At 48.0% G+C, this 26,162-nt stretch overlaps 1 protein-coding gene across 5 annotated transcripts in view; it reads left to right on the plus strand.

Annotated features, from left to right (window-relative positions):
• Positions 1-26,162, plus strand: part of arap3 (ArfGAP with RhoGAP domain, ankyrin repeat and PH domain 3) — an 806,627-nt gene that overhangs the window by 531,824 nt on the left and 248,641 nt on the right. For all 5 annotated transcript variants that reach the window (XM_072512821.1, XM_072512820.1, XM_072512825.1 and 2 more), the window contains 3 exons: positions 3,980-4,043; positions 6,190-6,353; positions 9,161-9,373. In XM_072512821.1, coding sequence (XP_072368922.1) covers positions 3,980-4,043; positions 6,190-6,353; positions 9,161-9,373 — 441 coding nt within the window. The remainder of the gene's footprint in view (positions 1-3,979; positions 4,044-6,189; positions 6,354-9,160; positions 9,374-26,162) is intronic.

The following is a 26,162-nucleotide window of genomic DNA, read 5'->3' on the forward strand; positions in this document are numbered from 1 at the left end:
TATAGAGGTCAGGAGCTCAGATTTGACGTCGCAGGAGGGGGCCAGTGTTCAGGTAGGTGGTTTGAAGTGTGTCTACTTCAATGCCAGGAGTATACGAAACAAGGTAGGGGAACTGGCAGCATGGGTTGGTACCTGGGACTTCGATGTTGTGGCCATTTCGGAGACATGGATAGGGCAGGGACAGGAATGGATGTTGCAGGTTCCGGGGTTTAGGTGTTTTAGTAAGCTCAGAGAAGGAGGCAAAAGAGGGGGAGGTGTGGCGCTGCTAGTCAAGAGCAGTATTACGGTGGTGGAGAGGATGCTAGATGGGGACTCTTCTTCCGAGGTAGTATGGGCTGAAGTTAGAAACAGGAAAGGAGAGGTCACCCTGTTGGGAGTTTTTTATAGGCCTCCTAATAGTTCTAGGGATGTAGAGGAAAGGATGGCGAAGATGATTCTGGATATGAGCAAAAGTAACAGGGTAGTTATTATGGGAGACTTTAACTTTCCAAATATTGACTGGAAAAGATATAGTTCGAGTACAATAGATGGGTCGTTTTTTGTACAGTGTGTGGGAGGGTTTCCTGAAACAATATGTTGACAGGCCAACAAGAGGCGAGGCCACGTTGGATTTGGTTTTGGGTAATGAACCAGGCCAGGTGTTGGATTTAGAGGTAGGAGAGCACTTTGGGGACAGTGACCACAATTCGGTGACGTTTACGTTAATGATGGAAAGGGGTAAGTATACACCGCAGGGCAAGAGTTATAGCTGGGGGAAGGGCAATTATGATGCCATTAGACGTGACTTGGGGGGGATAAGGTGGAGAAGTAGGCTGCAAGTGTTGGGCACACTGGATAAGTGGGGCTTGTTCAAGGATCAGCTACTGCGTGTTCTTGATAAGTATGTACCGGTCAGACAGGGAGGAAGGCGTCGAGCGAGGGAACCGTGGTTTACCAAGGAAGTGGAATCTCTTGTTAAGAGGAAGAAGGAGGCCTATGTGAAGATGAAGTGTGAAGTTTCGGTTGGGGCGATGGATAGTTACAAGGTAGCGAGGAAGGATCTAAAGAGAGAGCTAAGACGAGCAAGGAGGGGACATGAGAAGTATTTGGCAGGAAGGATCAAGGAAAACCCAAAAGCTTTCTATAGGTATGTCAGGAATAAGCGAATGACTGGGGAAAGAGTAGAACCAGTCAAGGACAGGGATGGGAAATTGTGTGTGGAGTCTGAAGAGATAGGCGAAATACTAAATGAATATTTTTCGTCAGTATTCACTCAGGAAAAAGATAATGTTGTGGAGGAGAATGCTGAGCCCCAGGCTAATAGAATAGATGGCATTGAGGTACGTAGGGAAGAGGTGTTGGCAATTCTGGACAGGCTGAAAATAGATAAGTCCCCGGGACCTGATGGGATTTATCCTAGGATTCTCTGGGAGGCCAGGGAAGAGATTGCTGGACCTTTGGCTTTGATTTTTATGTCATCATTGGCTACAGGAATAGTGCCAGAGGACTGGAGGACAGCAAATGTGGTCCCTTTGTTCAAAAAGGAGAGCAGAGACAACCCCGGCAATTATAGACCGGTGAGCCTCACGTCTGTAGTGGGTAAAGTCTTGGAGGGGATTATAAGAGACAAGATTTATAATCATCTAGATAGGAATAATATGATCAGGGATAGTCAGCATGGCTTTGTGAAGGGTAGGTCATGCCTCACAAACCTTATTGAGTTCTTTGAGAAGGTGACTGAACAGGTAGACGAGGGTAGAGCAGTTGATGTGGTGTATATGGATTTCAGCAAAGCATTTGATAAGGTTCCCCACGGTAGGCTATTGCAAAAATACGGAGGCTGGGGATTGAGGGTGATTTAGAGATGTGGATCAGAAATTGGCTAGCTGAAAGAAGACAGAGGGTGGTGGTTGATGGGAAATGTTCAGAATGGAGTACAGTCACAAGTGGAGTACCACAAGGATCTGTTCTGGGGCCGTTGCTGTTTGTCATTTTTATCAATGACCTAGAGGAAGGCGCAGAAGGGTGGGTGAGTAAATTTGCAGACGATACTAAAGTCGGTGGTGTTGTCGATAGTGTGGAAGGATGTAGCAGGTTACAGAGGGATATAGATAAGCTGCAGAGCTGGGCTGAGAGGTGGCAAATGGAGTTTAATGTAGAGAAGTGTGAGGTGATTCACTTTGGAAGGAATAACAGGAATGCGGAATATTTGGCGAATGGTAAAGTTCTTGAAAGTGTGGATGAGCAGAGGGATCTAGGTGTCCATGTACATAGATCCCTGAAAGTTGCCACCCAGGTTGATAGGGTTGTGAAGAAGGCCTATGGAGTGTTGGCCTTTATTGGTAGAGGGATTGAGTTCCGGAGTCGGGAGGTCATGTTGCAGCTGTACAGAACTCTGGTACGGCCGCATTTGGAGTATTGCGTACAGTTCTGGTCACCGCATTATAGGAAGGACGTGGAGGCTTTGGAGCGGGTGCAGAGGAGATTTACCAGGACGTTGCCTGGTATGGAGGGAAAATCTTATGAGGAAAGGCTGATGGACTTGAGGTTGTTTTCGTTGGAGAGAAGAAGGTTAAGAGGAGACTTAATAGAGGCATACAAAATGATCAGGGGGTTTGGATAGGGTGGACAGTGAGAGCCTTCTCCCGCGGATGGATATGGCTGGCACGAGGGGACATAACTTTAAACTGAGGGGTAATAGATATAGGACAGAGGTCAGAGGTAGGTTCTTTACGCAAAGAGTAGTGAGGCCGTGGAATGCCCTACCTGCTACAGTAGTGAACTCGCCAACATTGAGGGCATTTAAAAGTTTATTAGATAAACATATGGATGATAATGGCATAGTGTAGGTTAGATGGCTTTTGTTTCGGTGCAACATCGTGGGCCGAAGGGCCTGTACTGCGCTGTATTGTTCCATGTTCTATGTTCTATGTATATCTGCCCCAATCCATGGCAGTAAGTTATTGTATGTGTACATGTTCAGCTCTCAAAGGCTCTGAAAATCGTGACTTTCTTGACGTCTTCAGTTTGTGTGTGTCACATCTCTGAATGTGGGTGATGGGGGAGACAGACGTATTTTTCGTAATCGATATGCATGAATATTTTAATTCTCCTTTTGGTATCCACTGTTCAGAACAGAATGCACCCAGTGTGCTGTTCGGACCTAGGAGAGGTGATTGAAACAGGAGGAGTGATTGAAATGTGTTAATACGTATTGGGCTTATTCAGTAAAGGTTTCTCCATATTACAGAGATCATGGGCGAGATTCTCCGACCCCCGCCGGGTCGGAGAATCGCCGGGGGCTGGCGTGAATGCCGCCCCCGTCGGTTGCCGAAGTCTCCGGCACCGGATATTCGGCAGGGGTGGGAATCGCATCGCGCCGGTTGGCGGGCCCCCCCCGCGCGATTCTCCAGCCCGGATGGGCCGAAACCCGCCACTAAAATGCCTGTCCCGCCGGCGTAAATTAAACCACCTACCTTACCGGCGGGACAAGGCGGTGCGGGCGGGCTCCGGGGTCCTGGGGGGGGGCGCGGGGCGATCTAGCCCCGCGGGGTGCCCCCACGGTGGCCTGGTTCGCGATCGGGGCCCACCGATCCACGGGCGGGCCTGTGCCGTGGGGGCACTCTTTCCCTTCCGCCTTCGCCACGGTCTCCACCATGGCGGAGGCAGAAGAGACTCCCTCCACAGCGCATGCGCGGGAAACTGTCAGCGGCCGCTGACGCTCCCGCGCATGCGCCGCCCGGAGATGTAATTTCCGCGCCAGCTGGCGGGGCACCAAAGGCCTTTACCGCCAGCTGGCGGGGCGGAAATTCCTCTGGCGCCGACCTAGCCCCTTAAGGTTGGGGCTCGGCCCCCAAAGATGCGGATCATTCCGCACCTTTGGGGCGGCGCGATGCCCGTCTGATTTGCGCCGTTTTGGGCGCCAGTCGGCGGACATCGCGCCGTTTCCGGAGAATTTCGCCCCATATTGTTACTAACTCTGCATCTCCTTTGCTGACAGCCTTGACCATCATGAATGAGAATGGTGAGAAGAAGGAAGTCTTACGATTGGTTGACAAGGAAAGGTGAGACGCGACAAACTAGCAGTTTCAAAACACAAATACAATTTAGCAAATGATTATTTGACATCCACATTTTACTGCCTTGCACTGACAGCTTTTAAACTAACTTTATTTTCCACAGTTCCACAGTACACTTTTCTGGATTTTTTTGCTTTTCAGGATGTTGGCTGCTTGTTCTGGTTGCACACATTGGTATCGGGCACTCTCTGGGAATAATGGAGATCATAGAATCATAGAATGTACAGTGTCGAAGGAGGCCATTCGACCCATCGAGTCTGCACCGGCCCTTGGAAAGAGCGTCCTACCTAAGCCCACACCTCCACCCTATCCCCATAACCAGTAACCTTACCTAATCTTCTGTTTGGACACGAAGGGCAATTTCACACGGCCAATCCACCTAACCTGCACATCTTTGGACTGTGGGAGGAAACCGGAGCACCCGGAGGAAAGCCACGCAGACACGGGGAGAACATGTAGACTCCGCACAGACAGTGACCCAAGCCGGGAATCAAACCTGGGACCCTGGAGCTCTGAAGCAACTGTGCTAACCAATGTGCTACCGCGCTGCCCAAATTCACCTTGGCAGAATTGACAGAGGCTGACTGTAAATTGACACTATCTCTTGCAGTCTGTGTAAATCCTGTTTGCCCAGGATTTCTACACATTCTATGGTGAAGTAGGTAGCAGACGATTGCAGTATCCCGAATCAACTAGACATTCACTTCCATTTTTGTATAAAACTGAAGCCCAAGTGGGCAGCTGTTTGTTTGAGGCTGTCGGGTAACCGTGTGCCGACGTGACCAATATATCTTCTCCTTTTCCACACGCACCCTTGCTTTTCTTGGATGTTTGGATGTTAGCCCATCACACAATGGAACACTTAAATTAAATTTACTGAAAGAAAGGTGGTTTGGAGCTGTGGAAAATAAACATAGAAAATAGGCCGTTCAAACCTGCTCCACCATTCAATATGATCATGGTCGATCGCCTATCACAATACCACATCCCACATTCTTCCCATTCCCCTTGATGCCTTTGGAGTCTAGAAATCTATCTTTTCCTTCCTAAATATATTCATTGATTTGGTCTCCACAGCCTCTGTGGAGAGAAATCCCCAAGTTCACCACCCTCTGAGTGAAGATGACCCACCCTGTATCCTGACGCTGTGACCCCTTGTTCTAGAGACCCTCCCCCACCCACCACCAGCCAGAGGAAACAACATTTCGGAACCCAGTCTGTCCAGCCCCGTCAGCATTTTACACATTCCAATTAGACTCCCATTCATTCTTCTGAATTCAATTAATTCAGGCCCAGTCGACACAATGTCCCCTCATACAACAATCCTGCCATCCCAGGAATCAGTCTGGTAAATATTCACTGCCCTCCCTCAATGGCAAGTACATCCTTTCTTAGAGAAGGAGACCAGAACTGCCCACAGTTCCAGGTGTGGTCTCACCAAGGCCCTGTACAGCTGCAGTAAGACATCCCTGCTCCTCTACTGCTTGCTGAACCTGCATGCTTGTTTTCAATGACTGGTGACCACATACCTTGGTCCTGTTGTAGATAAACATTTACCAATATATCACCATTTAAATAATACTCTGCCATTCTATTTCTCCGTCCGAAGTTTATAACTTCACATTTATCCACGTTATACTGCATCTTTCATGCATTCACCCACTCACTCAACTTGTCTAAATCACCTTGAAATCTCTTAACATCCTCCTCACCACTCACATTCCCACCAAGTTTTGTGCCGTCAGCAAACTTGGAAATATTACATTTGGTTCCCTCATCCAAATCATTGATGTATATTGTGAATATCTGGGGCCCAATCACTGATCTGTCTGAGACCCCATTCATTGCCACATACCACTCCGAAAAGCCCATGGCAATATTAGTCTGAATCATTCAATGGTTTCAAGAAGGAGATAGATATATTTCTGACATAAACGGGTTAAAGGGATATGGGGAACAGGTCGGGAGGTGGATTTAACACCAGGGAGAGATCGCCCAGGATCTGATAGAATGACGGAGCAGGCTCGAGGGGCTGGATTGCCGACTTCTGCTCCTAATTCTGATGTTCCTATGACCCTAGTGTTGCATTTCATATTTGGAGAGTAACCCACTGTCCTTTGTGTGTTTTCAGAACATTGTATCTTCATGGAGTGACACGCCTGGATTATTCGGTATGGTGCAGGGATATTCAGAGTGCTGCAGAAAGCCGGGGCAATGCCTTGTGTGATCAACAACTCAGCAGGAATGATATCCCCATCATCGTCGACAGCTGCATCGCCTTCATCACCCAGTATGGTGAGTGGATGACAGCACATGAAGGTACTGGGACATCGTTTAGAGGCTTTCTGATAGAAATGGCACAGGAAGCAGAGGCACGAAGGCAGAGACAGTGTGAAGCTATAACCCAGACTGGTGAGGGAGGCACTACATTGAAGACTACCATTTCTGCAAGGGTGCAGGAATAATTACTGAGTGATATAAATGTAACTCTGGTCACATAGAGGCACAATCTGTTTGGGAGTGTGGGGAGATGGAGACAGGGGATGGGGGAAGCCAATCAAGAATATATCTTGAATTTCGACACCAGCAGAACAGGTACTTTTGGGTGGGGCCACATAAAACAGGTGTTCTTTTGCTGAGTTAAGTTGACCTTTGTAAAGGGAGTTGACTTTAAAACAAGTTGATTTATTACAATGCTGTATTAACCTACTGGCAAAAAAAGAGAGATGCTGAATAAAACCGTTTTTGTAAAGAGGAAAAAATCTAGGTGGAACGGGGAGAGGAATAATCGACAAAACCTGCATCAGAAGGATGATATCAGCAGGAATGTCAGTCACCGAATGACTACCTCATCTGCTTGTCCTCCCTCCTCACAATGCATTGCAATCGATCCTCACCCAGGCAAGTTTTAAAATGATAGAAAATGCTCAGGGCCGATACCCACCTCTAACAGCTAAACTGTAGCCCAGAGATTCATCATGACATTGAAAGAACTCAATTAGCCATTTGAGTCCATGCAAGCTCTCTGTGGAGGAATCCAGTGAGTATAATTCGCCTCTTCTTTCATCTAATTATGCAGGTTTATTTCCCCAAATGCCTTTTGAAATAACTCATCACCTTTGCTTTGACCATCCCTAAAGGCAGTGAGTTCCAGGTCATTACCACTGACTGTTTAAGAATATTCTTCCTCACATTTCTCCCTGTATCTCTTATCCAAACCTTAAATTTGTTTCCCCTGTCCATGTCTGATCAGAGACCAGGAACCGTTTCTCTTCATGTCATCTGAACTTATCATAATCTTTTTTTTTAATAAACATTTTATTGAGGTAATTTTGGTTTTACAACAACAACAAAATAAACAATGTACATGAGTCTATAAATATAGTGCAAAAGCCGTCTCCCTTCCTTACAGGTCCCACTTTTATTAACCCCCTACTCTAAGCTAAACTAACCGCCCGCCCTTCTGATGACGATTAATCTTCCTCAAAGAAGTCGACGAACGATTGCCACCTCCGGGCGAACCCTAACATTGACTCACTCAAGGCGAACTTGATTTTCTCCAAACAGAGAAAACTAGCCATGTCCGATAGCCAGGTCTCCGGCTTCGGGGGCTTTGAGTCCCTCCATGCTAATAATACCCATCTCCGGGCTACCAGGGAAGCAAAGGCCCGAACGTCTGCCTCTTTCTTCTCCTGGATTCCTGGATCTTCCGACACCCCGAAAATCGCCACCTCTGGACTCGGTACCACCTTTGTTTTTTACACCATGGACATGACGTCTGTAAACCCCTGCCAAAGTCCCCTAAGCTTTGGACATGTCCAGAACATGTGGACATGGTTCGCTGGTCCTCCCGCACAGAATCTGCTCATCCGGGCCACTGTCATGTGAGCCCGGTGAATGACCTTGAATTGTATCAGGCTGAGCCTGGCACATGTTGCGGACGCGTTGACTCTACTCAAAGTGTCCGCCCATAGACCGTCCTCTATCTCACCTCCCAGCTCCTCCTCCCACTAGTGCTTCAGCTTCTCGATCTGCGTCTCCTCTGACCCCATCAGTTCCTTGTAAATGTCAGAGACGGTCCCCTCTCCCACCCACCCTCTGGAAACTACCCTGTCCTGTATCCCCCTTGGTGGTAGGAGCGGGAAGGTTGAAACCTGTCTACGTAGGAAGTCCCGTAACTGCAGGTACCTGAATTTGTTTCCCCTCGCCAACCCAAACTTCTCCAGCTCCCTTAAACTCAGAAAGCTCCCCTCTATAAACATATCCCCCATCCTCTCATTCCCTGCTCTCCGCCATCTCCGAAACCCCCCGTCCATATTTCCCGGGGCAAACCGGTGATTATTACAGATGGGAGACCAAATCGATGCTCCCTCTGCTCCCACATGTCTCCTTCATTGCCCCCAGACTCTCAGGGCCACCACCACCACGGGGCTGGTGGAGTACCCAGCCGGCGGGAACGGCAGAGGCGCCATTACCAACGCCCCTAAGCTGGTGCCCTTGCATGGAGCCGCCTCCATCCGCTCCCATGCCGACCCTCCCCCCACCACCCACTTCCTGATCATGGCTATATTCGCTGCCCAATAGCAGTTACTGAAGTTTGGCAGCGCCAGCCCGCCCTCTCCCCGGCTCTGCTCAAGCATCACCTTCCTTATGCGTGGGGTGTTACCCGCCCAGACAAAGCCAGAGATCACTTTGGTGACCCGTTTAAAAAAGGACCGCGGAATAAAGATGGGGAGACACTGAAACATAAACAGGAATCTCGGGAGGACCGTCATCTTCACCGTCTGCATCCTCCCAGCTAGTGACAACGGGAGCGCAGCCCACCTCCGAAAATCGTCCTTGACTTATCATAATCTTGTACACCTCAATCTCCTTTACTCCAAGGAGAACAATCTCTGCTTCACCAACTGAACCTTGTAACTAAAACCCACCCATCCTTGGAACCATTCTGGTGAATCTCCTCTGTACCCTCTCCAGGACCTTCCTCAATTGTGGTGACCAGAGGTGAATGTAGTTCTCTAGTAAACTGTAGGGTGGGACACTACAAATTATTGATTGTCACTGACCAATAGATCACCGTATAACCCAGCTGTTTCACACAGGTCTGCGGCACGAGGGGATTTACCGGAAAAATGGAGCCAAATCACGCATCAAACTCCTGATGGATGAGTTTCGGAAAGATGCCAGGAATGTGAAGCTACGGGCAGGGGAGCACTTCATTGAAGATGTCACTGACGTTCTCAAGAGGTTTTTTAGAGAAATTGATGACCCAGTTTTTATGATGGAACTTCACTTGCAATGGAAAGAAACTGCAGGCAAGTAGCCAATTGGTGCAGTTACCAGGGAATGTGTTTCAGTTTAGTCACTGAGTATATTCCTTCTCTAATTATTAATAAGCTGATTTGAATGGATTTGTTTTGCGAGGACCTTGAAAAGTCCAACACAAGTTTGTAGAGTCAAACTGAAAGTAACTTTATTTACAAGAAAATATACACACAGGGTCAGCAGTTCGTTACTGATTCTCTCTCTAGCCAGTACCACACTGGTCAGCTCGAGTTGTACAGCTGCACTGCTAGTTATACACTGCTACTTATACTCTAGATATAGAGCTGCACTGATAATGATTGGCCTGGCCTGCGCCGCAACCCCCCTTCTCGCACACACCCCCTCCCACACCCCCCCTCCCGCACCCCCCCCCCCCGCACCCCCCTCCCGCCCCCCCTCCCACCCCCCTCCCCTCCCCCCCCGTCCCCCTCCCGCACCCCCCCCCCTCCTACCCACCCCTCCCGCACCACCCCCCTCCCGCACCCCCCCTCCCACACCCGCCCCCCTCCCGCACCCCCCGCCCCCCTCCCGCACCCTCACTGGAGGAGCTTATATTCCCCAAGGAGCCTGGGGCAACCTTATTTGCGGCCGGGTGTCACTGGAGAGGAAGCATTCGATGTCCACTCTCAAGGTCTTCCGTACCCGGTGGGCAACACAGGGATTAGATTGCTCTATCAGCCCCTCTTTTCACATTTTGATTTGATCTTTGCTAAGTTTCCGTTCTTCTGTGTTATTTTTGGGCAGTGCCCCTACCAGGAACTCAATTTGTCTCAAAGTTTGTTTCTTTTACTGCATTGAGTTGATTGGACCCTAAAACAAACCTGGGGTAAGCAATTGTCCCCAGCCTATAAGATCCGAACAGGTTATAACAAGCTTGTCGCTAACAGAGGGGCTTCTGCTGCTTATTTCCAAGTAAGGCCTCTTACCCATAAACTACCTCTCATGCTTTTTCCTGAACCAGTCCTCCAGGGCCAACTGGAGATTTTAAATTAAATTAATGAATAAAATGGGAAATAAAATGTTTGTCTCATTAATAATCATGAAACTACTGGGTTGTCATTGCCGGTTCTATTTTTTTTGGAAATTTCTATGTAAAGTAATGGCTGACCAACTAAATACATACTTTGGTTCTATCTTAACAAAGGAGAACCCAATAATGTATCAGAAAGGTTGGTGAATGCAGGGTTTAGTGAGAGGGAGGAACTGAAGGAGATGAATATTAGTAGAGAAATGGTGTTGGGGGTATTGATGGAATTGAAGGCGGATAAATCCCCAGGGCCTGAGAATCTACATCCCAGAATATTTAAGGAAGTGGCTCTAGAAATAGTGGATGCATTGGTGGTCATCTTCCGGGATTCTATAGAATCTTGAACAGTTCCTGCAGATTGGAGGATAGCTAATATAACTCCACTATTTAAAAAGGGAGGCAGAGAGAATTATAGACCAGTCAGCCTTATGTTGTTTGAGGGGAAACTGCGAGAGACCGTCATAAAAGATTTCATAGCAGACCACTTGGAAAACAGTGGCAGGATTGGACAGTCAGCATGGATTTATGAAGGAGAAATCATGCTTGACAAATCTACTGGAATTCTTTGAGGATGTAGCCAGTAGAGTTGATGAGAGGGAGCCAGTGGATGTGGTATATTTGGAATTTCAGAAGGCTTTTGACAAAGCCCCACAGAAGAACTCAGTGTGTAAAATTAAAGCGCATGGGATTGGGGATAGTGTATAGAGATGGATAGAGATGGGGCAGCACGGTAGCATAGTGGTTAGCACAGTTGCTTCACAGCTCCAGGGTCCCAGGTTCGATTCCCAGCTTGGGTCACTGTCTGTGCGGAGTCTGCATGTTTTCCCCGTGTCTGCGTGTGTTTCCTCCGGGTGCTCCGGTTTCCTCCCACACCCCAAAGATGTGCGGGTTAGGTGGATTGGCCATGCTACATTACCCTTAATGTCCAAAAAGGTTAAGTGGGGGGTTACTGGGTTACGGGGATAGGGTAGAAACATGCGCTTCAGTAGGGTGCTCTTTGTAAGAGCCAGTGCAGACTCGATGGGCCGAATGGCCTCCTTCTGCACTGTAAATTCTATGGAATTCTATGAAAACTGGTTGGCAGACAGTAAACAAAGAGTAGGGATTAATGTTTTTTTTTCAAATTGACAGTGAGGAGTGGGGTACCGCTGGGATCGGTGCTAGAACCACAGCTATTCACAATATATATTAATGATTTAGATGAGGGCACTACACAAAGGAAACAGCATATAAATTGGCGAGAATTAGTGGGAAGCAGAGGATTGGGAGCCTTTAAGAGCAAGCAGAGGACAACGAAATAAGCATCTATGGGGAGAAGATGAAATATGAATGTAAACCAGCGAGTAATATAAAAGAAGATAGGAAGCACTTTTTTCAATTTATAAAAGGTAAGAGAGAGATAAAAATAGACATTGGACCACAAGAAAATGTGGCTGGAGAAGTAATAATAGGAAACAAAGAAATGGCAGAGGAACTGAATAGTTACTTTACATCAGTCTTCACGGTGGAAGACACCAGTGAGATGCCAGAGCTCCAGGAGAACCAGGGGGCAAAGGTGAGTGCAGTGACCATTACTAAGGAGAAGGTTCTGGGGAAACTAAAAGGTCTGAATGTGGATAAGACACCTGGACCAGATGGACTACACCCCAGGGTCCTAAAAGAGATAGCTGAGGAAATTGTGGAGGCATGGGCGATGATCTTTCAGGAATCAGGAAGGCAGGAAGGGTCCCAGAGGAATGGAAAGTGGCTAATGTAACACCCCTGTTTAAGAAGGGAGGGAGGCAGAAGATGGGAAATTATAGGCCGGTTAGCCTCCCTTCAGTCATTGGTAAGATTTTAGAGTCCATTATTAAAGAGTACTTGGAAGTGCATGATAAAATAGGACTGAGTCAAGGGGAGGTCATGTCTGACAAATCTGTTTGAGTTCTTTGAGGAGGACAAGGAGGTTGGACAAAGGAGCACCTGTGGATGTTATTTATTTAGATTTCCAGAAGGCCTTTGACAAGGTGCCGCATCGGAGACAGTTAAATAAGTTAAGAGCCCATGGTGTTCACGGTAAGATCCAGGCATGGATAGAGGATTCGCTGACTGGCAGAAGGCAGAGGGTGGGGATAAAGGGGTCTTTTTCAGGATGGCAGCCGGTGACTAGTGGTGTGCCTCAGGGGTCTGTGCTGGGACCACAACTTTTCACAATATACATTAATGATCTGGAAGAAGGAACTGAAGGCACTGTTGCTAAGTTTGCAGATGATACAAAGATCTGTCGAGGGACAGGTAGTATTGAGGAAGCAAGGGGGCTTCAGAAGGACTTGGACAGGCTAGGAGAGTGGGCAATGAAGTGGCAGATGGAATATGATGTGGTAAAGTGTGAGGTTATGCACTTTGGAAGGAGGAATTAAGAAAGCAGGGAGGTCATGCTGGAGTTGTATAGAACCTTGGTGAGGCCACAGCTGGAGCACTGTGTGCAATTCTGGTCGCCACATTATAGGAAGGATGTGATTGCACTGGAGGGGGTGCAGAGGAGATTCACCAGGATGTTGCCTGGAATGGAACATTTAAACTATAAAGAGAGGTTGGATAGGCTTGGGTTCTTTTCATTGGAGCAGAGAAGACTGAGGGGTGACCTGATTGAGATGTACAAGATTATGAGGGGCATGGACAGTGTGGATAGGGAACAGCTGTTCCCCTTGGTTGAATTATTTGGAATATTGTGTACAATTCTGGTCGCCACACTACCAGAAGGATGTGGATGCCTTGGAGAGGGTACAGAAGCTTGCTGAGTATGGAGTGCATTAGCTATTAGGAGAGGTTAGATAAACTTGGTCTGTTCTCACTGGAACGACAGAGGTTGGGAGGCAACCTGATAGAGGTCTACAAGATTATGAGGGACATGGACAGAATGGATGCTCTTTCCTAGGGCTGGAGAGTCAAGTACTAGGGGACATAGGTTTAAAGTGCTGGGGAAAAGTTTAGAACAGATGTGCGAGGCAAGTTTTTTACACAGAAGGTGATAAATGTATGGACCGTGCTGCCTGGGGAGGGGGTGGGAGCAGGTACGATAGCGGCATTTAAGGGACATCTAGACAAATATATGAAAAGGGTGGGATGGACTTCGTAAGTGCAGACGGTTTTAGTTTAGGCAGGCACCATGGTCGGCGCAGGCTTGGAGGGCCGAAGGGCCTGTTCCTGTGCAATATTGTTCTTTGATGGGTCAGTTACGAGGGGACACAAGTTCAAGGTGAGGGATAGGAGGCTGAGGAGGGATTTGAGGAAAGGCTTTTTTACCCCGAGGGTGTGATGGTCTGGAACGCACTACCTGGGAGGGGCGGGTCTGGAACGCACTACCTGAGAAGGTGGGAGGGGCGGGTCTGGAACGCACTACCTGGGAGGGTGGGAGGGGCGGGTCTGGAACGCACTACCTGAGAGGGTGGGAGGGGCGGGTCTGGAACGCACTACCTGGGAGGGTTGGAGGGGCGGGTCTGGAACGCACTACCTGGGAGGGTGGGAGGGGCGGGTCTGGAACGCACTACCTGGGAGGGTGGGAGGGGCGGGTCTGGAACGCACTACCTGGGAGGGTGGGAGGGGCGGGTCTGGAACGCACTACCTGGGAGGGTGGGAGGGGCGGGTCTGGAACGCACTACCTGGGAGGGTGGGAGGGGCGGGTCTGGAACACACTACCTGGGAGGGTGGGAGGGGCGGGTCTGGAATGCACTACCTGGGAGGGTGGGAGGGGCGGGTCTGGAACGCACTACCTGGGAGGGTGGGAGGGGCGGGTCTGGAACGCACTACCTGGGAGGGTGGGAGGGGCGGGTCTGGAACACACTACCTGGGAGGGTGGGAGGGACGGGTCTGGAACACACTACCTGGGAGGGTGGGAGCGGCGGGTCTGGAACGCACTACCTGGGAGGGTGGGAGGGGCGGGTCTGGAATGCACTATCTGGGAGGGTGGGAGGGGCGGGTCTGGAATGCGCTACCTGGGAGGGTGGGAGGGGCGGGTCTGGAATGCACTATCTGGGAGGGTGGGAGGGGCGGGTCTGGAATGCGCTACCTGGGAGGGTGGGAGGGGCGGGTCTGGAACGCACTACCTGGGAGGGTGGGAGGGGCGGGTTGCCTCTCATCCTTTAAAAAGTACCTGTCTGAGCACTTGGCTCGTCACAACAGTCAACGCTTTGGATCAAGTGCTGGCAAATGGAATTTGGTGCGCAGGTCAGGTATATTCATGTGTCGGTGCAAAGGCGATGGGCTGAAGGGCCTCTTTGCACTTTATTTTTCTGTGATTCTGTGACCACAGTTGGAATACTGTGAGCGGTTTTGTATTCCGTATCTGAGGAAGGATGTTCCTGCTCTCGAGGGAGGGCAGCAAAGGTTTACCAGGCTGATTCCAGGCATGGCAGGACTGACGCATGAGGAAAGATTAAATTGGTTAGGATTGTATTTGATGGAGTTTAGAAGAATGAGGGGGGCAGCATGGTACCACAGTGGGTAGCACTGTTGTTTCACCACTGCGGGGTCCCAGGTTCGATTCCTGGCTTGGGCCACTGTCTGTGAGGAGTCTGCACGTTCTCCCCGTGTCTGCGTGAGTTTCCTCCGGGCGCTCCGGTTTCCTCCCGCAAGTTCGAAAGAAGTTAGGTGGATTGGACATTCTGAATTCTCCCTCTGTGTACCCGAACAGGTGCCGGAATGTGGTGACTAGGGGCTTTTCACAGTAACGTCATTAATGTAAGCCTACTTGTGACAATAAAGATTATTATTATCTCAACGAAAGGTATAAAATTCGAACAGGACTGGACAGGGTGGATGCAGGAAGGATGTTCCTGATGGTGGGCGTGTCCAGAACCAGGGGTCACAGTCTGAGGATACGGGGTCGACCATTTAGACAGAGATGTGGAGAAATTTCTTCACCCGGACAGTGGTGAGAATGGAATTTGTTACCACAGGAAGCAGCTGAGGCCTTGTGGTGTTTTCAAGAAGGAGTTTGATACAGCACTCAGGGCCAAGGGCATCAAAGGATATCGGGGGAAAGGGGAAACAGGGTACTGAGTTGGATGATGAATGGCAGAGCAGGCTTCAAAGGTTGAACAGCCTACTCCTGCTACTATTTTCTATGTTCCTATTATTGGATAGCACTTATTGAACAATCCTGAATCAGCTGGGAATTATACTGACAACCAATTTCATGTTACCCATCAGTGTGGCAATGTGACTCACTTACACTTTCTCCAAGCAGTGACCTATTCTCTGCGGACAAAGAGAACATGCCCAGGTCTTGCATCTTTAAACAAATTAAACAATAGTCTGTGGAATTATCGTTCCCAACATTCTTCATGGCAAGACACAACCAATCAGAGTTGATTTGCCAACCAATAAGAAACCCTTCTTTGCTCCCTTTCAAATTTGACATTCTTGCATCTGCCCCTTAAAGAAAGTTTCAACAATGTGTCACCTTTATCAGCAATTCTTACATTTTCTTTAATTTTATATACATCAAATTTAATACTGAGGAAATATCATACTTTTAAAATACATAACATATCCACAATATAGTCAGAAAGTATTTCCAAAAGATTTAGGGCGCGATTTTACAGCCAGACTGCGCTCAAAAAGCAGCTCGCTCCAGCGCAGCGTGGCCACTAAAAGCCGGGAGACCTCGCTCCCAGGATCTACCCGGCTCACAGTGCCTCGGAAATCTTGCTACATGTTGTGATGTAAATCCCACCCATTGTGGGCGGGATCACTTAGCGAATCTGCATATTGCAGCGAGACAGGTAGTCTCACTTTAATATGCAGATTCCCAAGGTACCCGAAGCGTTGGGATTTATCCCCTTCGCCTCGGAGACCTCAGCGAGCGCTGTTCAGTACTGATCCCCACATACAAGGACCAGATGGAATGGAACCCGTAGGGATTTCCTATGGGAGCAGAGGCCCCAGGTGCATGCCCTTTGGGCAGGGTGGTACCCTGACACTGCTGGTGCCACTTGGGCATTGTCAGCTTCACAACCTGGAACTTACAGCCTGGCAGCCTGGCAGCACCAGCCTGGCACCCTGTCAGTGCCACCTGGGTGCCAGCCTAGGTGGCACTGCCAGCTGGCATGGGCACTGCCAGGAGTGCCCTGTGTGGGTGTTGGGTGGGGATCCTCCCATGGTGCGTTCGGGCCCAGTGTGGCGGGGAGGGGAAGGGGGGTCACATTGAGGAGTTCTGACAAGCAGAGCTCCTCGGAGTACAAAACGGGGCTGCGTGTTCCCCACTGAGGCCCCTGAAATACCGTGAGGCGCATTTTATAGCCTCGTGTTTCTCTGCACTGTGAACAGCGGGAAACACGTGGCAAAACCGATCACTTATAGAACATAGAACATAGAACATTACAGCGCAGTACAGGCCCTTCGGCCCTAATTGTTGTGCCAACCTGTGAAACCACTCTAAAGCTCATCTACACTATTCCCTTATCATCCATATGTCTATCCAATGACCATTTGAATTGAACCTCAAGCCCTTCTAATCTAGTAGCCTAAATCTCAGTATTCTCCTCGACAACATTGTCTTTTTCCTGTGTGAATACTGACAAATTTACGTAAATGATGGAAAGGGATAAGTATACACCGCAGGGCAAGAGTTATAGCTGGGGGAAGGGCAATTATGATGCCATTAGACGTGACTTGGGGGGGATAAGGTGGAGAAGTAGGCTGCAAGTGTTGGGCACACTGGATAAGTGGAGCTTGTTCAAGGATCAGCTACTGCGTGTTCTTGATAAGTATGTACCGGTCAGACAGGGAGGAAGGCGTCGAGCGAGGGAACCGTGGTTTACCAAGGAAGTGGAATCTCTTGTTAAGAGGAAGAAGGAGGCCTATATGAAGATGAAGTGTGAAGTTTCGGTTGGGGCGATGGATAGTTACAAGGTAGCGAGGAAGGATCTAAAGAGAGAGCTAAGACGAGCAAGGAGGGGACATGAGAAGTATTTGGCAGGAAGGATCAAGGAAAACCCAAAAGCTTTCTATAGGTATGTCAGGAATAAGCGAATGACTAGGGAAAGAGTAGGACCAGTCAAGGACAGGGATGGGAAATTGTGTGTGGAGTCTGAAGAGATAGGCGAGATACTAAATGAATATTTTTCGTCAGTATTCACTCAGGAAAAAGATAATGTTGTGGAGGAGAATGCTGAGCCCCAGGCTAATAGAATAGATGGCTTTGAGGTACGTAGGGAAGAGGTGTTGGCAATTCTGGACAGGCTGAAAATAGATAAGTCCCCGGGACCTGATGGGATTTATCCTAGGATTCTCTGGGAGGCCAGGGAAGAGATTGCTGGACCTTTGGCTTTGATTTTTATGTCATCATTGGCTACAGGAATAGTGCCAGAGGACTGGAGGACAGCAAATGTGGTCCCTTTGTTCAAAAAGGGGAGCAGAGACAACCCCGGCAACTATAGACCGGTGAGCCTCACATCTGTAGTGGGTAAAGTCTTGGAGGGGATTATAAGAGACAAGATTTATAATCATCTAGATCGGAATAATATGATCAGGGATAGTCAGCATGGCTTTGTGAAGGGGAGGTCATGCCTCACAAACCTTATTGAGTTCTTTGAGAAGGTGACTGAACAGGTAGATGAGGGTAGAGCAGTTGATGTGGTGTATATGGATTTCAGCAAAGCGTTTGATAAGGTTCCCCACGGTAGGCTATTGCAGAAAATACGGAGGCTGGGGATTGAGGGTGATTTAGAGATGTGGATCAGAAATTGGCTAGCTGAAAGAAGACAGAGCGTGGTGGTTGATGGGAAATGTTCAGAATGGAGTACAGTCACAAGTGGAGTACCACAAAGATCTGTTCTGGGGCCGTTGCTGTTTGTCATTTTTATCAATGACCTAGAGGAAGGCGCAGAAGGGTGGGTGAGTAAATTTGCAGACGATACTAAAGTCGGTGGTGTTGTCGATGGTGTGGAAGGATGTAGCAGGTTACAGAGGGATATAGATAAGCTGCAGAACTGGGCTGAGAGGTGGCAAATGGAGTTTAATGTAGAGAAGTGTGAGGTGATTCACTTTGGAAGGAATAACAGGAATGCAGAATATTTGGCTAATGGTAAAGTTCTTGAAAGTGTGGATGAGCAGAGGGATCTAGGTGTCCATGTACATGAAAGTTGCCACCCAGGTTGATAGGGTTGTGAAGAAGGCCTATGGAGTGTTGGCCTTTATTGGTAGAGGGATTGAGTTCCGGAGTCGGGAGGTCATGTTGCAGCTGTACAGAGCTCTGGTACGGCCGCATTTGGAGTATTGCGTACAGTTCTGGTCACTGCATTATAGGAAGGACGTGGAGGCTTTGGAGCGGGTGCAGAGGAGGTTTACCAGGATGTTGCCTGGTATGGAGGGAAAATCTGATGAGGAAAGGCTGATGGACTTGAGGTTGTTTTTGTTGGAGAGAAGAAGGTTAAGAGGAGACTTAATAGAGGCATACAAAATGATCAGGGGGTTGGATAGGGTGGACAGTGAGAGCCTTCTCCCGCGGATGGAAATGGCTGGCACGAGGGGACATAGCTTTAAACTGAGGGGTAATAGATATAGGACAGAGGTCAGAGGTAGGTTCTTTACGCAAAGAGTAGTGAGGCCGTGGAATGCCCTACCTGCTACAGTAGTGAACTCGCCAACATTGAGGGCATTTAAAAGTTTATTGGATAAACATATGGATGATAATGGCATAGTGTAGGTTAGACGGCTTTTGTTTCGGTGCAACATCGTGGGCCGAAGGGCCTGTACTGCGCTGTATTGTTCTATGTTCTATGTTCTAAATAATATTCATTTAGCACCTCTCCTATCTCCGCGGACTCCAAGCACAGCTTCCCACTACTGTCCTTGACTGGCCCTACTCTTACCCTAGTCATTCGTTTATTCCTGACATATCTATAGAAAGCTTTAGGGTTATGCTTGATCCTACCTGCCAAAGACTTCTCATGTCCCCTCCTGGCTCTTCTTAGCTCTCTCTTTAGTTCCTTCCTAGCTAACAAAGAACAAACAAAGAACAAAGAAATGTACAGCACAGGAACAGGCCCTTCGGCCCTCCAAGCCCGTGCCGACCATACTGCCCGACTAAACTACAATCTTCTACACTTCCTGGGTCCGTATCCTTCTATTCCCATCCTATTCATATATTTGTCAAGATGCCCCTTAAATGTCCCTATCGTCTCTGCTTCCACTACCTCCTCCGGTAGCGAGTTCCAGGTACCCACTACCCTCTGCGTAAAAAACTTGCCTCGTACATCTACTCTAAACCTTGCCCCTCTCACCTTAAACCTATGCCCCCTAGTAATTGACCCCTCTACCCTGGGGAAAAGCCTCTGACTATCCACTCTGTCTATGCCCCTCATAATTTTGTATACCTCTATCAGGTCGCCCCTCAACCTCCTTCGTTCCAGTGAGAACAAACCGAGTTTATTCAACCGCTCCTCATAGCTTATGCCCTCCATACCAGGCAACATTCTGGTAAATCTCTTCTGCACCCTCTCTAAAGCCTCCACATCCTTCTGGTAGTGTGGCGACCAGAATTGAACACTATACTCCAAGTGTGGCCTAACTAAGGTTCTATACAGCTGCAACATGACTTGCCAATTCTTATACTCAATGCCCCGGCCAATGAAGGCCAGCATGCCGTATGCCTTCTTGACTACCTTCTCCACCTGTGTTGCCCCTTTCAATGACCTGTGGACCTGTACTCCTAGATCTCTTTGACTTTCAATACTCTTGAGGGTTCTACCATTCACTGTATATTCCCTACCTGCATTAGACCTTCCAAAATGCATTACCTCACATTTGTCCGGATTAAACTCCATCTGCCATCTCTCCGCCCAAGTCTCCAGACAATCTAAATCCTGCTGTATCCTCAGACAGTCCTCATCGCTATCCGCAATTCCACCAACCTTTGTGTCGTCTGCAAACTTACTAATCAGACCAGTTACATTTTCCTCCAAATCATTTATATATACTACGAACAACAAAGGTCCCAGCACTGATCCCTGCGGAACACCACTAGTCACAGCCCTCCAATCAGAAAAGCACCCTTCCATTGCTACTCTCTGCCTTCGATGACCTAGCCAGTTCTGTATCCACCTTGCCAGTTCACCCCTGATCCCGTGTGACTTCACCTTTTGTACTAGTCTACCATGAGGGACCTTGTCAAAGGCCTTACAGAAGTCCATATAGACAACATCTACTGCCCTACCTGCATCAATCATCTTAGTGACCTCCTCGAAAAACTCTATCAAGTTAGTGAGACACGACCTCCCCTTCACAAAACCGTGCTGCCTCTCACTAATACGTCCATTTGCTTCCAAATGGGAGTAGATCCTGTCTCTAAGAATTCTCTCCAGTAATTTCCCTACCACTGACGTAAGGCTCACCGGCCTGTAGTTCCCGGGATTATCCTTGCTACCCTTCTTAAACAGAGGAACAACATTGGCTATTCTCCAGTCCTCCGGGACATCCCCCGAAGACAGCGAGGATCCAAAGATTTCTGTCAAGGCCTCAGCAATTTCCTCTCCAGCCTCCTTCAGTATTCTGGGGTAGATCCCATCAGGCCCTGGGGACTTATCTACCTTAATATTTTTTAAGACACCCAACACCTCGTCTTTTTGGATCACAATGTGACCCAGGCTATCTACACCCCCTTCTCCAGACTCAACATCTACCAATTCCTTCTCTTTGGTGAATACTGATGCAAAGTATTCATTTAGTACCTCGCCCATTTCCTCTGGCTCCACACATAGATTCCCTTGCGTATCCTTCAGTGGGCCAACCCTTTCCCTGGCTACCCTCTTGCTTTTTATGTACGTGTAAAAAGCCTTGGGATTTTCCTTAACCCTATTTGCTAATGACTTTTCGTGACCCCTTCTAGCCCTCCTGACTCCTTGCTTAAGTTCCTTCCTACTTTCCTTATATGCCACACAGGCTTCGTCTGTTCCCAGCCTTTTAGCCCTGACAAATGCCTCCTTTTTCTTTTTGACGAGGCCTACAATATCACTCGTCATCCAAGGTTCCCGAAAATTGCCGTATTTATCCTTCTTCCTCACAGGAACATGCCTGTCCTGTATTCCTTTCAACTGACACTTGAAAGCCTCCCACATGTCAGATGTTGATTTGCCCTCAAACATCCGCCCCCAATCTATGTTCTTCAGTTCCCGCCTAATATTGTTATAATTAGCCTTCCCCCAATTTAGCACATTCATTCTCGGACCACTCTTATCCTTGTCCACCAGTACCTTAAAACCTACTGAATTGTGGTCACTGTTACCGAAATGCTCCCCTACTGAAACATCTACCACCTGGCCGGGCTCATTCCCCAATACCAGGTCCAGTACCGCCCCTTCCCTAGTTGGACTATTTACATATTGTTTTAAGAAGCCCTCCTGGATGCTCCTTACAAACTCCGCCCCGTCTAAGCCCCTGGCACTAAGTGAGTCCCAGTCAATATTGGGGAAGTTGAAGTCTCCCATCACCACAACCCTGTTGTTTTTACTCTTTTCCAAAATCTGTCTACCTATCTGCTCCTCTATCGCCCGCTGGCTGTTGGGAGGCCTGTAGTATACCCCCAACATTGTGACTGCACCCTTCTTATTCCTGATCTCTACCCATATAGCCTCACTGCCTTCTGAGGTGTCCTCTCGCAGTATAGCTGTGATATTCTCCCGAACAAGTAGCGCAACTCCACCTCCCCTTTTACATCCCCCTCTATCCAGCCTGAAACATCTGAATCCTGGAACGTTTAGCTGCCAATCCTGCCCTTCCCTCAACCAGGTCTCTGTAATGGCAACAACATCATAGTTCCAAGTAGTAATCCAAGCTCTAAGTTCATCTGCCTTACCCGTAATGCTCCTTGCATTAAAACATATGCACTTCAGGCCACCAGACCCGCTGTGTTCAGCAACTTCTCCCCGTCTGCTCTGCCTCAGAGCCACACTGTCCCTATTCCCTAGTTCTCCCTCAATGCTCTCACCTTCTGACCTATTGCTCCCGTGTAACTCTCGAGCGCCCTAACTGACCCTTCATGTCTCATCTTTACATAAGCCACCTTCTTCCTCTTGACAAGTGTTTCGACTGCTTTAGTAAACCACGGTTCCCTTGCTCGACCACTTCCTCCCTGCCTGACAGGTACATACTTATCAAGGACACGCAGTAGCTGTTCCTTGAACAAGCTCCACATTTCCATTGCGCCCATCCCCTGCAGTTTTCCTCTCCATCCGATGAAATGAAATGAAATGAAAATCGCTTATTGTCACAAGTAGGCTTCAAATGAATTTACTGTGAAAAGCCCCTAGTCGCCACATTCCGGTGCCTGTTTGGGGAGGCTGGTACGGGAATTGAACCATGCTGCTGGCCTGCCTTGGTCTGCTTTCAAAGCCAGCAATTTAGCCCTGTGATAAACCAGCCCTTAAGTCTTGCCTCATCGCATCACAATTGCCTTTCCCCCAGATATAACTCTTGCCCTGCGGTATATACCTATCCCTTTCCATCATTAAAGTAAACTTAATCGAATTGTGGTCACTATCACCAAAGTGCTCACCTACCTCCAAATCTAACACCTGTGCTGGTTCATTACCCAGTACCAAATCCAATATGACCTCGCCTCTCGTTGGCCTATCTACATACTGTGTCAGGAAACCCTCCTGCACACATTGGACAAAAACGGACCCATCTAAAGTACTCAAACTATAGCGTTTCCAGTCAATATTTGGAAAGTTAAAGTCCCCCACAACAACTACCCTGTTGCTTTCGCTCCGATCCAGAATCATCTTTGCAATCCTTTCCTCTACATCTCTGGAACTTTTTGGAGGTCTATAGAAAACCCCTAACAGGTTGACCTCTCCTTTCCTGTTTCTACCCTCAGCCCATACTACCTCAGTAGACGAGTCCTCATCAAACGCCCTTTCTGCCACTGTAACACTGTTCTTGACTAACAATGCCACCCCGCCCCCTCTTTTACCACCTTCCCTGAGCTTACTGAAATTACTAAACCCCGGCACCTGCAACAACCATTCCTGTCCCTGCTCTATCCATGTCTCTGAAATGGCCACAACATCAAAGTCCCAGGTACCAACCCATGCCGCAAGTTCATCCACCTTATTTTGGATGCTCCTGGCATTGAAGAAGACACACTTTAAACCACCTTCCTGCCTGCCGGTACACTCCTGCAACTTTGAAACCTTACTCATGACCTCACTACTCTCAACCTCCTGTATACTGGAGCTACAATTCAGGTTCCCAAGCCCCTGCTGAACTAGTTTAAACCCTCCCGAAGAGCATTAGCAAATTTCCCCCCCAGGATATTGGTACCCCTCTGGTCGAGGTATAGACCATCTCGTTTGTAGAGGTCCCACCGACCCCAGAATGAGCCCCAATTATCCAGAAATGTGAAACCCTCCCTCCTGCACCATCCCTGTAGCCATGTGTTCAACTCCTCTCTCTCCCTATTCCTCGTCTCGCTATCACGTGGCACGGGTAACAACCCAGAGATAATAACTCTGTTTGTCCTAGATCTAAGTTTCCACCCTCGCTCCCTGAATTCCTGCCTTATATCCCTATCCCTTTTCCTACCTATGTTGTTGGTACCTATGTGGACCACGACTTGGGGCTGCTCCCCCTCCCCCTTAATGATCCCGAAAACACTTTGTTCCCATTTTCGTAAATCACACTCAGTGAATAGCAAACATACACAGGGAAATAGTTTTACACACACCTCCGGGGAAATAGTTTTCACACCTCCGGGTAAATAGTTTTACACACCTCCAGGGAAATAGTTTACACACCTCCAGGGAAATAGTTTTACACTCCTCTGTGGAAATAGTTTTACACAACTCCAGGAAAATAGTGATACACACTTCCGGGGAAATAGTGTTACACACCTCCGGGGAAATAGTTTTACACTCCTCTGTGGAAATAGTTTTACACACCTCCAGGAAAATAGTGATACACACTTCCGGGGAAATAGTGTTACACACCTCCGGGGAAATAGTTTTACACATCTCTGGGGAAATAGTTTTACACACTTTCGGAGAAATAGTTTTACACACCTCCAGGAAAATAGTTTTACACACCTTCAGGAAAATAGTTTTGCACACCTCCAGGAAAATAGTTTTACACACCTCCGGGGAAATAGTTTTACACACCTCCGGGGAAATAGTTTTACACACCTCCGTGGAAATAGTTTTACACACCTCCAGGAAAATAGTTTTACACACCTCCGTGGAAATAGCTTTACACACCTCCAGGGAAATAGTTTTACACACTCCTCCATGGAAATAGTTTTGCACAGCTCCAGGGAAATAGATTTACACAACTTCAGGGAAATAGTTTTAAACACCTTCATGGAAATAGTTTTACACACTCCTCTGTGGAAATAGTTTTACACACCTCTGTGGAAATAGTTTTACTCACCTCCAGGAAAATAGTTTTACACACTCCTCCGGGGAAATAGTTTTACACACTCCTCCGTGGAAATATTTTTACACACCTCCAGGAAAATAGTTTTCACACTCCTCCGTGGAAATAGTTTTACACACCTCTGTGGAAATAGTTTTACACACCTCCGGGGAAATAGTTTTACACACCTCCGGGGAAATGGTTTTACACACCTCCAGGGAAATAGTTTTACACACCTCCAGGAAAATAGTGTTACACACTTCCGGGGAAATGGTGTTAGACACCTCCGGGGAAATAGTTTTACACACCTCCGGGGAAATAGTTTTACACTCCTCTGTGGAAATAGTTTTACACACCTCCAGGAAAATAGTTTTACACACCTCCAGGTAAATAGTTTTACACACCTCCGGGGAAATAGTTTTACACACCTCCAGGAATAGTTTTACACACCTCCGGGGAAATAGTTTTACACACCTCCGGGGAAATGGTTTTACACACCTCCAGGGAAATAGTTTTACACACCTCCAGGAAAATAGTGTTACACACTTCCGGGGAAATGGTGTTAGACACCTCCGGGGAAATAGTTTTACACACCTCCGGGGAAATAGTTTTACACTCCTCTGTGGAAATAGTTTTACACACCTCCAGGAAAATAGTTTTACACACCTCCAGGTAAATAGTTTTACACACCTCCGGGGAAATAGTTTTACACACCTCCAGGAATAGTTTTACACACCTCCGGGGAAATAGTTTTTCACACCTCTGGGGAAATAGTTTTACACACCTCCGGGGAAATAGTTTTACACACCTCAGGGAAATAGTTTTACACACCTCTGGGGAAATAGTTTTACACACTCCCGGGAAATAGTGTTAGACACCTCCGGGGAAATAGTTTTACACACCTCCGGGGAAATAGTTTTACACACCTCCGGGGAAATAGTTTTACACACTTCCAGGGAAATAGTGTTAGACACCTCCGGGGAAATAGTTTTACACACTTCCAGGAAAATAGTGTTACACACTTCCGGGGAAATAGTGTTAGACACCTCCGGGGAAATAGTTTTACACACCTCCAGGGAAATAGTTTTACACACCTCCAGGAAAATAGTGTTACACACTTCCGGGGAAATAGTGTTAGACACCTCCGGGGAAATAGTTTTACACACCTCCGGGGAAATAGTTTACACTCCTCTGTGGAAATAGTTTTACACACCTCCAGGAAAATAGTTTTACACACCTCCGGGCAAATAGTTTTACACACTTCCGGGGAAATAGTGTTAGACACCTCCAGGGAAATAGTTTTACACACCTCCAGGGAAATAGTTTTACACACCTCCAGGAAAATAGTGGTACACACTTCC

Source organism: Scyliorhinus torazame, chromosome 7, assembly GCF_047496885.1.
Source record: "Scyliorhinus torazame isolate Kashiwa2021f chromosome 7, sScyTor2.1, whole genome shotgun sequence".
In the NCBI taxonomy this organism is placed as follows: Eukaryota; Metazoa; Chordata; class Chondrichthyes; order Carcharhiniformes; family Scyliorhinidae; genus Scyliorhinus; species Scyliorhinus torazame.